Source organism: Leptopilina heterotoma, unplaced genomic scaffold (genome assembly GCF_015476425.1).
Source record: "Leptopilina heterotoma isolate Lh14 unplaced genomic scaffold, ASM1547642v1 Lhet_83, whole genome shotgun sequence".
NCBI classification, from domain to species: domain Eukaryota; kingdom Metazoa; phylum Arthropoda; class Insecta; order Hymenoptera; family Figitidae; genus Leptopilina; species Leptopilina heterotoma.
The window spans coordinates 1,007,111-1,020,753 of NW_025111188.1; the positions used below are offsets into that span (position 1 = coordinate 1,007,111).

General features: G+C 23.7%; 2 protein-coding genes across 17 annotated transcripts in view; both read left to right on the top strand.

Moving 5' to 3' along the window:
* LOC122511474 (zinc finger and SCAN domain-containing protein 2-like) overlaps positions 1-13,643 on the top strand; it is a 98,067-nt gene that overhangs the window by 7,209 nt on the left and 77,215 nt on the right. Inside the window, exon 5 of one of the 16 annotated variants that reach the window (XM_043626725.1) lies at positions 10,614-12,008. The exons of the other annotated variants lie outside the window; for them this stretch is intronic. Coding sequence (XP_043482660.1) covers positions 10,614-11,766 — 1,153 coding nt within the window. The 3' untranslated portion in view covers positions 11,767-12,008. Of the gene's footprint in view, positions 1-10,613; positions 12,009-13,643 lie in introns of those variants that run through there. 16 annotated transcript variants of the gene reach the window in all.
* Positions 2,154-3,706, top strand: LOC122511477 (zinc finger protein 267-like). Its single transcript, XM_043626727.1, has one exon. It carries the CDS (start codon positions 2,378-2,380, stop codon positions 3,539-3,541), a length of 1,164 nt encoding a protein of 387 aa, XP_043482662.1. The 5' UTR covers positions 2,154-2,377; the 3' UTR covers positions 3,542-3,706.

Genomic DNA, 13,643 nt, shown 5'->3' on the forward strand with positions numbered 1-13,643 from the left:
ATCATTATTAATATTAATCATTATTACAAGGAGAAAAAAATGGAATAATTTTTACTATTTTCAAAGTAAAACTAAAATTTTCTGTAACTTCTGCTCATTTTTGGCAACTTTTTGTAATTTCGGATTAAATCTTGTTATTTTCGAAGTAAAAATTACTAATTTTTTACAAAAATTTACTTCGAACGCAGCAAAATTTACTATAAAAATATTAAAAGTTGACAAAAATGCGCAGAAATTTTTAAAAAATTAGGTTTTACTATGAAAGTGGTAAAAGTTATTTAATTCTTTTTTTTCTTTGTAAAATTAATATTAAAAATTATAATTATAAATCATTAATAATATTGATCATTATTAATTATTAATATTATTAATTATTAATATATTAATAATTAAATATTAATGTATCAAATAATATTTAGTTATTACTATTAAATATTAATTATTAGTATTTTTATTATTATTATTATTTTTATTATTATTGTTATTGTTATTATTATTATTATTATCCATTTTTGGAACATTTTTCGAAAATATTCGTTTTGATGAAGTGCTTCTGAAAATATTAAAAACCTGTGGATAAAATCGAAGATATCGTCGTTTCAAAATCCGGAAGTATTTTGGTCGCCGGAAATCGTCGTTACTGGATTAAATTCAAAGGTGACGTATATTTTTTTAAATAATTATTATTTATAATGAACTTTTACCAATAATTACCAATTTTTAGATAATAATTAGTTTTAGAAATTTAAAACATAAGTCTATTTTTCTTATCATTTCATTTATTTTTACGCTTTAGTCGGATTTTTGTCGAAATTTTTGTCATAATTCAATTTTCTCCCGAATTTGACAATTTCGACTTTTTATTGACTCATATTAATGTTTCTTTATCCAACATTTATTTAATGTACAATTTGTTTTTTTTTATTCAGTATTTTGATTTTACTATTTATCGGAAATTTCAGGTTTTAACTGATGGATTTATCAATTTACTGTCTAGTTTTATTTATTCAGTATTTTTATAGGTATTTAAAGGAAATTTCGGTTTTTTAATTGAATTATCAAAAAAAAATTGACTTATCAATTTACTATTCGCTTTTTTATTCAGAATTTTTATTTTACCACTTACTGAAAAGTGGAAAGTAGAAATTTCAGTTTTTTAATCATTGATGTATCAATTTACTATTTCTTTTTTTCATTCAAGATTTTTATTTTATTACTTATTGGAAAATGGAAATTAAAAATTATAAATTTCAGTTTTTTAATAATTAATTTATCAATTTACTATTTATTTTTTTAATCAAGATTTTTATTTTATTACTCATTGAAAATTGAAAATTTCAGTTTTTTAATAATTGATTTATCAATTTACTATTTTTCGTTTTATTCACTATTTTTATTTTGTTACTCATTGAAAGTTTCAGTTTTTTAAAAATTGATTTATCAATTTACTAGTTTGTTTATTCAGTATTTTTATTATTTCTGTTATAATAAAATCCGAGTGGTTTTACGACACAAACGAAGACATTCACTCTTCGTTTGTCTCATCATTATTTTTATTTTATTCCTTATCGGAATTTTCAGGTTTTTAATTATGGAGATTCATGAAAAATATTTTAAGTTCCGGATGAAGCTGTTTTTGTTTAAAAATGAAAATTAGGAAAGGGAAAGAAAAGAAAGAAAGGTAATGTATAAAGTATGGAACTGTAGAAAATTTTTCTCTCTCTAAGTTCGATGATACGGAAGTTTAAATGTGACAGTCAAAAATTGCAACGCCCAAGCACCTTGCACGACCACAATTGCAGAAAACACACAAGCCAAATTTATAAATGTGCATCACCGCCTGTTGCTCGTCTGCAAAAATTTGATTTTTTACTGATGGAGATCATTTTTCATCGTCGAAGAGTTTTCAATTTTTATATTTTAATTTCATTACAGTGAAACCTTTTGGAATGCAACTCTCGATTTCTTAGATTTTATTCTTACAATCCTTACAAAAATTGTAAAACTTTTGTCCAATTTTGTAGAATTGTAAAAATTTTGTGCAATTTTGTAGATTTGTAAAAATTTTGCACAATTTTGTAGAATTATACAAATTTTGTACAATTTTTACAATATTCTGGAACAAATTTTTTACAATATTCACTTAGAAAATAATTCTAATTTATTCAATTCAATTACGAAATTTCAAACCAAAGGGAAATTTAATTCTTGTTGGACAAAAAAGGTTTTGCATTCCGACAGGTTCGACTGTATTATTAATTATATCAATTAATATGGATTTTTAATAAAAATTTTTGTTGTAGGTATGAAAAATGATCTTGGAAAATAATATAAACATTTTTATCTCTGTGTGTTTTTTCGGTCACTTTTGCCGGCAATGTCCTTGGGTTTTGTCAATTTCAGAGATGGAGGTACATTCGGCGGTTTATCAGGGATGCTACGACAAATACTTTCACCCTCACCCGAACAGGCAGATATCGGATTAGCCGGCTGCTGTAATTATCTACAACCATCAGTCTTCATGAATCATCCAACGATGATGCCATCGAGTTTACAAATGGCACCATCACTATCACATCTCTCGGTTCTCTATCCAGAGCAACCTGTTCTCCACGAGCATGTACAAATTCTCGGCGAATCTTATTCATGTCCAAATTGCGGCCTCGAATTTCGCACTATTCTCAAATTAAATTATCACATAAAAACAAGTCATCCTCAACGTGAGGAAATTGACAATCGCAATCAAATGAATATTGTCCAAGCTCCAATTGGCTTGGTCGACAACAATATTATCAATCAACCACGTTACACTTGTCAAATTTGCTCGAGGACATTCCTCGCTCAAAGTCACTTACGAATGCACGAGGTGACACATTCAACGCCAATGAACAGTGTCACATCGACCTCATACGTTCAAACACCCAATGTCGCCACGAGACAAGAAAAAACCTTCTCCTGCGATCAATGCCAGGCGACATTTCGCTATCGAACACTACTCGAGCGTCATAAAAAATTACACGAGACAAATCAGGACAAACCCTATTCGTGTCCAAAATGTTTCATGCGCTTCGAAACACGTAATCTTTATAATCATCACGCGAAAACACACAAACCCGATTGTCGGGCAGTTGGTACAATTGCGCCAACTGCAATTGTACCGGCGACGCCGATAAACATAATAAGCCCACAATCGGGACTTTTAACAACGTCAAATCCTTCGTATCCCTGTGATTCGTGCACGAAGGAATTTCCAACACCTGAATTGCTCAATAGTCATAAATCGGTACATCGTTTGAGACCATTGGTGTGCGATGTTTGTGGCAAGGGTTTCACTCATCGTAAATATTATGTTGTCCATCAGCGTATTCACACTGGTGAACGGCCATATTTATGTGCAATGTGTGGAAAATCATTTACACAAGCATCAACATTGACGGTACATCGACGTTATCATACCGGTGAACGTCCTTATACTTGTACACTATGCGGTAAGGGTTTCGTTACACGCACCATTATGCTCAATCATATGAAAAAACATTAGAGAAAAAGAAAAATAGTTGTAATTTAGTCGTCGAAATGTTGTCTCTCTGTGATATAATTATTCTATCTACATTGTTATCGATGGCGTAATTACGAAATTTTTTAAAACCAAAAGGCAAATTTTTAATCAGATAGGTAATAATTTTTTTATAGGGAAATTTATCTGACACGGAAAACAAAATTTATTTGATTGAAATAACCGATTAGTTGACTATTGTCAATTAAATATTTAATTCAATCAAATAATATTTATTGGGCACAATTAAATTGTTGTTGGTTCAAATACTGAAATTATTGGTTCAAATACTGAAATTATTGTTCAAATAGACATTTAATTGACTCCAATAAATATTATTTGATTCAAGTAAATATTTAATTGATAATAGTCAAGTAATCGGTCATTTAAATCAAATGCTCAAGCTCTTTCGATAGATATTTATAAATTAGATTTTCTTCAAATATTCAAAGAATTCTGATAATTCAAAAAAATTCAAACACTTCACTGAAAATAATTTTTGTTTACTAAAAAATAATTTGCAAAAAAAATCAAGAAATTTAGAAAATTTTAAAAAATGCAAAAACTTTAAAACTGAGATTTTGATTTTTATCACAATTAGTAAAAAAAATCAATTTTCTCTCTAAATCTGAATTAGGACAATTCCACGTGAACTGATCCAAGAAAAAAAATTAGATTTTAAGAAAAGGGTTCTGCTACATCAGGGTTGCCACAGGTCAGGGAATTCAGGGAAAAATTAGGGATTTTTGTTAAAAGTACTGGAAAAAATTGAATTTTTAAAAATCATGACAAAACTCTGAATTTTGATGCTTTTTTTTTGTTTGCCTCATAAACTATGAAATTACCACGAATTTTAATACAAAACCTTCAATTTTTTCTATTTCTGACAATAATTTCTTTTTAAATAACTTAATTCTTGGAGATCTCTATCATAAAATTATGACTTATAAATTATTTAATGAATCATTTTTACAATTTTCATAAATACTAGATTGATAGAAGAATCTCAGTTAAAAATACTAAAAAAAAATTTGTATTTTGGAAAAGTTACAAATTATTCCAGAAATTCAATTATTTTCAAAAGTTATAAAAATTCTTCACAAAATTTCAATTATGTTAAATTTTTTTTTAAAAATTCTGGTCAAAATTTCAATTATCGCGAAATAGTAATAAAATTTTTATAGAAATTCAATTATTTAAAAATATTTTTATAAAATTCATGGCAAGAATTCAATTATTTAAAAAAAAATTTAACAAAGTTCTTTTCAAGAATTTAATTGTTTTTATAATTAATAAAAATCTTCACCGAAATTCAATTATTTTTTAAAGTTTTAATGATAATCGTTGAAAGAATTCAATTATTTTCAAAAATTTTAAAAAAAATTCCTAACAAAATTTATAGTCTTTTTATAAATAATAAAATTATTTTCCGAAATTTAATTATTTTAGAAAAATTTTAATAAAATTCTTGACAAAATTTCACAGGAATTCAATTATTTACAAAATTTTTAATAAATTTCTTCGAAATAATTCAATTATTTTCATAAGTAATAAAATTTTCACAGGAATTCAATTATTAAAAATACAAAATTTAATAAAATTTTTCGAAAAATATCAAATATTTAAAAAGATTTTTATAAAATTCGCCGCGAGAATTCAATTATTTAAAAAAAGTTAACAAATTTCTTTTCAAGAATTCAATTATTTTTATAAATAATAAAATTCGTTGGAAGAATTCAATTACTTTCAAAAGTAATAAAATTCTTCGCAGAAATTCAATTATGTTAAAAAATTTTTTGTCAAAATTTCAATTATCTTTATAAATAATAAAATTATTTTCATAAATAATATAACTCATCGCAGGATTTTATTTATTTTTGATACAATATTTTAATCGAATTCCTCAAAAAATGTAATTATTCTTAAAAATTTTATTAAAATTTGTCAAAAGAATTCAATGATTTAAAAATTTGTTCATAAAATTCTTTATGAGAATTCAACTTTAAAAAACATTCAATTATTCAATAAATTATTTATTTTTTAATTCAAATAATTGAATTCTTCTAGAAGTTTCTAATAAAAATTGATTTAAAAATGAATTACCGAAAAATCGATTTATTATTATTTATGAAAATAATTGCATTATTGCAACGAATTTTATTACATTTTTTTTAAATAATTGAATTTTTTTGAGAAATTTTACTACTTGTCAAAATAATTGAATTCTTGCGATGGATTTTTTAGGATTTTTGTAAATAATTAATTTTTTTTTGAAAAATATTATAATAATTTAAATTATTACAAAACATGAAGAAGGCGAAGACTTGTAATAATATTCTTATAGGTTGTTGAATTTCAAAAAGCTTTGATTTTGAATGTTTTGAAGAATTTTAATTTCCACGGAAAAATAATAATGATTAAATATTTATTTAAAAAAGAATTTATTGATGTTTTTGAATAATTTTACAATTAAAGAAATTTGTAAATAAATGTAATAGAACATTGTTTTGAGTATCTAATAATTTTTAGAGTGAATTAAAATATTCTTTAGGGTCAGGGAAAAAGTAAAAATTTTGTTTGGAAATCAGGGAAAAGTCAGGGAAAAATAAAATAAAATATTTGTGGCAACCCTGAAATAAAAGTCGAGACAAATGAAAATTCAGTGAAGTAGAATTTTTTTTAAATTGATTAAAGGAAGAATCTGATGGACATTCAAAATTAAAATTAGTCCAATATCATAATTTTATAAATTGTTACTTAAATTGTTTTTTATTGACAAAAAATTGTAACTTTTATTCAAATCAATTATTTAAATTGTCGAATATTCTTTAAATTTCTACCAAAAAGAATTTAAAATTTATTAAAGTCTTTTTCTTTCAATATACAAAATTCTGTCTTTTGTTCCGATTGTTTGTCGAATTCTTCCTTAAAATAGTAATTCTTCTAAATAAAAAATTAAAGAAAAAAATCCTACTAAAATATATCAATTTTCAAAATTTCCAAACTTCATAGTAGAAAAAGAATTATTAAAATATTTTAAAATAACTTTAAAAGAATTTTAAAAATAAAAGAAAAGTATTTCTTTTATTTGGACCTGAATTTTAAAATTAGGCTCAAAAAGTAGTTTTAAAACTTTAGGCGACTTTAGGTAATAATTTATTCACTCTAGGAACTTATTTTTTAAACGTATAAAGTCTAAAAAAAATTAGAAAAGTAAAATAATCTCTGTATAATAAACCAAAAAAGTAATATAAAAAAAAATGCTCAAATTTTAGAAAACAATGTAGATTACGTGCGTAACGAATTAAATATTATTCAGTTTCTCGTAAATTAAATCCCGCGAGAGAACAGACAATTATTGTCACTAACCATTGTTATTTGTTTAAAAAGGATGCGCACACAATTTAATGTCACAAGTTAAATAATTACTAGAGTCAAATTTTTTTTCAATTTTTTCCTAAAGTTTTGAACGTTCAAATGAATGAATTTCTCTTCTATTTAAATATTTTTCTTCTAAATACAATATTAAAATTGAAAAAAAAAACAAAAAGGCAAAATAATTAAAATTGAACATTTGTCTAATTGAGAAGTATTTTAATATACGAAATGATTTTCTTTTTTGAAAGTACAAATTAAAAGAAGTAAAAAAAAATATCGTCATTCAAATGAAGGTTCGAAACTTTAGAAACATTTTTCAATATAGAACGTAAAATTCGTCTGTGATGAAGAAAAAACTCAAGAAAAGTTTAGAATCATAAAACCTATTTTATTAATTTTATCGTAATGTTTAATACTTTTGTTTATTTTTTTATTTGAAAAAATATTGATTTAAATTTCATTCAAATACTAAAAAGAAAATTATTTGATTTGAACTACTTTTAACTATTATCAAATAAATATTTACCTGAACAAAATAATTTTTTTAAGTATAGTATTATTAATTAATGTAATAATTATTTAATTATTACATTACACATTTATTTAATTAATAATTTAATTTACTGCAATTAGTATAGTATTAATTATAAATAAATTGTATTCGAAACTAAAATTTCTTTCGTTCCAAATTTTTTATCAGTTGACTCAATATTTGTTTTTTTAGAAATATTTATTCAATAATAGTGAAAGAAAATAATTTTTTCTTCAGTTTAAAACGTCGCAAAATTTTTAATTTCAATTTTAAAAAATATTTGTAAATTTTATGTTATGTCTCAATATCTGTTGTTTTTAAACAGACTTTACTAAAATACTACGCGAAATGTTGTAAAGCACAAATTAGAAAAAGTTTCTTTCAAATTTTTCTAGAACAAAAAACAAATGTCAATTTTTAAAAAATTAGAAAACCAAAAACGGTGATAATTCGAGTGCCTTTTGTATTATTAGTATTATAAAAGTTACAAGGACTCAGCGAAAAATATATATGTTAACTGTATTTAATTACAGGCCTTATAAAGATAAATTAATAGAACTTTTATAATTTTAATATAAAGTAAAAAAAATATTTCAAAAGTAGAAAATATTTTCTATATTAAAAAAAAAAATAGTCATTACTTGTTTTTGATTAAAAAAATTTTGTATTCATATTTTTTCGGTACAATAATAATTAATATTATACGTTAATGTATATTTACAATAAATAACTAATACCTCAAAGTAAAATTAAAATTAATAAAAAAAAAAAAATTCTATAAAATTAAAGTAAAGTAATTAAATATTACGTGTGAAAAATATAAGGCCCGTAACGGTAATTGGTATTAAAGGTTGAAATGTGCCAACCTTCCAGCATTAATGGAATATTTTAATAAATAAATTTTGTGTGAACGGTATTTTAGATGTGTAAGGAAACAAAATATATTTATAAATTTAATTTCATCACCGCAAGATTATAATACTTGTCATATGTTAATTAATCGAGAACAAATGTTCAGAAAATGGGAGTTTTATTTTTGCTTAAGTTCTACTTCACATTTTCTCTACATAATGTTTTCATAAGTTATTATTCATTAAAATTTTAAGTATTTAAGTTTAAACTTAAAAGTATTAAGTATTTAAATTTAAATTAAAAATTATTAAGTATTTAAATTAAAAATTATTAAGTATTTAAATTTAAAATGATTAAATATTTAAATTACAAACTATTAATTATGTAAAATTAAAAACTTAAGTATTTAAATTAAAAACTATTAAGTATTAAAATTAAAATCTATTAAGTATTTAAATTAAAAATGATTAAGTATTTAAAAATTAAAGATAAGTACAGCTAACGATTAATTAAAGACAGAATAAGTTTTCAATTAGTAATTGAATTTTAATGCAATAATTATGTTGACATTTTTCTCTTATTTTGATTGTAGATTTTTCACTTAGAAAAAAAATTGTTTATATTTAAAACAAAAACACGAAAATCTGTTTTTCAGTTTTTATTTAACTCGATAGAAATTTTCATAGAAAAATGTCAATTACGGAAGTAAACAATATATTTATGCTTTACTACATAAATAGTAATTTTATCCGATTGGAAATTAATTTTTCCTTAAAAAATATTTCAATTTTTTTTTAAAGATTTAATAGAATATAAATATTTTTATTTAGAGTAAAATATTTTAATACACAGAATAGAATATTTACTTGAAACTCTCTGAATTTAAATTCAATTGAATTTCATTGAATTTAATTGAATTTAATTTTAATTTAAATTCAATTGGATTAAATTAAAAATTTCTAATTTTTAGTAATTTTTTTCTCTAAATTTGAGTAAAATAATCTAAAAATACTATATTAACATTTTTTTACTAAGAAAGAAAAATAAGTACAAAATTTGACTAACTTTAATTAGTTCAACGACATTTTCAGAGAGAATAGCTAACAAATTTTTTACTGAAATAATTTCGCAGTATTTAGAGAAATATTTACTTAATTCCGTAAATTTTTTTTTTTTTGCTATTTTAAGTAAATATTTTTTTTCTCAGCTATAATCTGGTTATAATTAGGATAAAAATTAAAACTGTATACGCTTAATGGGTTATATTTATTCAAATGTTCTAATTGTGATAGTTGCTAAATAATTATCGTCAACTATATTTGCATGTAATAAAATAACATTAAAATATTCTTCACAACAATTTGTCGATAATTTCAGAACTTAACCTTTTGTTGTTAAAAATGGGTTTTTTTTCATTTCCATTAAAATTTAAACCTTCGAGCTTAGAGGGAGAAATGAAAATTTTAATTTATTTCTGTAAAATTTATTATTTTAATCTGCAATGGAAACTAACGTGTAGTGAAAGGATTCTTGGGGATTATTTATAGAATCAACTTCAAAATTTTCTATCTCAGAAGGTAAGGAATTTTTAAATTTTAATACGAATTTTATTTTAGTGGAAATATTTTCTTGAAAATGACTGGAATTTTCCTCCTTTTTTTCGGGGGAAAAAGACAAGAAAAAAGAAATCGTCGTTAAATTAAATTAAATTTGTTTAATTTTGTTTCTTGTGAGTTGTAGCAAAATTAAACAAATAATCTATTGAATATTAATTAAAATTTGTTAATTTTAATTAATTATTATTTTTTGCTGCGTACACGATTATAGGATTTATTTTCTTTAATTTTATTCTAAAAAATTGTTTTTTATTAATAGGAACAAAGTTTTTGTTTCTTTTTTTTAAATAATGCACATTGCACGAATTTAGCACTAATAACATTTGTAACATTTTCTATTTAATTCGTGTATTAATATTTATTTATAATAATCGAAATTCGGATTTTTGTCTCGATAGAAAATTTAATTTTTAAGTATGTAAGAAAGAAAATGGAAATAATAATCGAACGTCATGAAAATTGTTCCCTGAAGAGATATGAATTTTTAGCCAGGGAAGCAAAGGAACTCGATTTTTTTTTTAGTTAATTTCAGGAAATAGAAGATATCGGTAGTAAATATAGAATTTTGAAAGAATAGTAAAAAATTGCTTTAAAGAAAGAAAAAGACAATTTTAAAAATAAAAAAAAAAAACTGTTAAACGGTTCTGAATTGACCAAATTTTGTCTCTATTCTTTTCAGATACTTTGTATCAAAACTCGACATGCTGCCACCGCAAAATGATGAATGTTGCGATAACATTAATATCGTTTATACGACGACCGATGTCACTGGAATACTCATCACCGACGATCTGAAAATCAACTCAAATGGTGAAATTTTGGTGACCGAGGCAATCTATCAGTGCACTCATTGTGGGATAATATTTGTTGGCGAAGACGAGCTCAAGTTACACATGAAAATAGCTCACGATATTCATGAGGAGAAAATTATCGCCGACGACGACAACGAAGATGATGATATTTTACTCGAGGACAATCAATTAGCGTGTAATTTATGTCAAGAGCAATTCAACGATTTATTAACACTCAAGAAACATCAGCAGCAATTTCACAGTAATGTAAAATTATACAATTGCAAAAATTGCGATTACAGTTCGCCACATCGACAAAATCTCATTAGCCATCAAAGACGTCATAATTTAGAGTATAAATTTCATTGTGAAATTTGTGGCGCTGGTTTTTACACTCGTAACACCTTTCTCGATCATCAATTGTCACATTCAAAGGAGAAACCCTTTCAATGTGATATTTGTAATGCAACATTCCGCTATCGTCAGGGTTTGAGATTACACGCGAAACTCCATCAGCCGGACTACATCCCACCGCAAAAAAAGCATCATTGCTCGCTGTGTAATAAACGATTTTCCAGGAAACAAGTTTTATTGGTGCATATGCGAACGCACGGGAATATGGGGCCACAAAATGAATATGTCTGTCATATTTGCGGTAAATCGTTGTCGAGTAAAACTTATCTCACGGTTCATGTGAGAAAGCACACCGGTGAGAAGCCTCATGTTTGTGATCTCTGTCAAAAGGCATTCACGTCGCAAAATTATCTCAGTGTTCATCGACGAACTCACACTGGCGAGCGGCCACATAAATGTACGCAGTGCGATAAAAGTTTCACCCAGAGGACAACGTTGGTTGTTCATTTGCGAGGGCACACGGGCGATCGACCATATCCATGCTCATATTGTGAAAAATCATTTGCCTCCAAGACAATGTTAAATTCACATTTGAAAACACATGCCAAGCAGAGTGCGCGACAACAGCAAACGCCGCAACAAGAAAGTGAATTTATTCTTGAGGCTGTTCAGACAATTCTTCCTTAATTAGACGACATTTCGTTTCGTTTCGTTTTTTCTCTATAAATAATTCCATTTTGATTCAAGGAGAATATTTTCTTCTCATTTTTCATTGGTAAATTTTGTTTCGACTCACGATTTTAGTTTCAAAAAAAGTATTTTCGTATTCTCTTTCTCAATCAGGGCTGTTATTTGATTTAAATAAGGATTTAAATCCACAAAAACCTATTTTTAATTGCAAACAATTAACTTAAAGTTAAACCGATATTTTTAACTAATTGACGAAAATAATTTATTCCATAAAAATATTAATTTTTTGTGAGGAATCCAAAATGGTCACAAAATAAAAGGGAAATATTTTTTCCCTTTACAAATTTTTATTTTTCTTAAAAATTCGTAGATTTTAAAATCCATGGGTAATTTTGTAGAAAATATTTTTTTGAATCTACGAAAAAATTTATTTTTACCATTTTTTGAAAAAAAAACTACATTATTCAATTTTTTTATTTCAAAATTCATTAATTTAATTATGTCAATTTGAATAAAATCATGTCCATTAAGGGACATTACCTATTTTTAAATTATTTTCTAAAAATTTTAAATTATTTTAAAGATTTAAATTATGTTTATAGTATTTTTTTTAGAGAATATTGAATGATCAGAAAATATTTTGACTCTTTTTTAAATTTTTTATTTTTTCTCAAAAATTGATAGATTTAAAAAAAAATTACGAGTGAAAAAATTGATTTTTTTACCACTTTTGAAGCATTTTTTTGAAAAAAAATGGAAACTGATAAAACTGATTCCATTGTTATTCAATTTTTTTATATTGAAATTCATTTGCTTATTTTTCTAATTTCAAATCATAATTTTTTAAGATAAAAAAGATAAAATCTAAAAAATGAATAAAATTATGATTTGAAATTAGTTAGAAAAATAAACAAATGAATTTCTATGTAAAAAATAAAATTGAATAGCAATTGTAATTTTTTTGCATTTTCAGCGTAAAAATCGATTTTTTCGTTTGCATTTAAGAAATTAAATTTTTGATTAATTTTAAGTTAAATATTTTTAAAAATTAAATTTTAATTAAATTCTTTAAAACAAATTAATAAATTAATTAATTTTAATAAATTTCTATGCGAAAATTAAATTATTCGAGATTCAAAATTATGGATATTTACAAAAATGATAAAAAGTAATACAAAAATTTATTCAAAATTTTATCTTTCAAAATAGAAAAATATTCACCTATCAAAGCAAAATTGTGAAAAATAAATTGATTTTATAAAAATGTTTTTGCAAGAATAATTGAATTCTTAAGGAACTTTCTTAAAAATTATTAAAAATAATTGAATTACTAAAGAATTTCAATTGAAAATTCTCGAAAATTGATTTGAAATCTTGAAAATAATTTTCAATAAGCTACCAGTAGCAATTCTTAGAAATTATTGAATTTCAAAGGATTTGAAATTTTTCAAAATCTTAATTTCTGTGGAAAAATAATAGTAAGAATTAAATATTTTTATTTAAAAAAAAATTATTGATGTTTTCGAATAATTTTACAATTAAAAACATTAAAAAATTAATGACAAACACTTTTTTGTGCATCTAATCCCATTTTTTCGATTTTTTAAGAAAAATAACAATTTTTAACAGCTCTGACTTTGAATCTAAAATCGTAATAAATTCTCCAAAAGTCGATTTAGCCGTATAAATGTTTACTTTTTTTTAAAAAAGTTATATTACAAATTTTAAAATCAAATTATGGAATTTTTTACGAGAAATGAAATTTTAAACGTATTCATAGTGCGACAATTTAGTAGAGAAAGTAAATAATATTTGTCAGTCAGGAGAAAATGAAAACTACTTTTTTATTATTAAAAACCAGAGAAAAGCGAAAA

Excerpts from the sequence above, each read along its gene's own strand:
- LOC122511477 (XM_043626727.1), top strand. The coding sequence starts at position 2,378 with ATGTCCTTGGGTTTTGTCAATTTCAGAGATGGAGGTACATTCGGCGGT.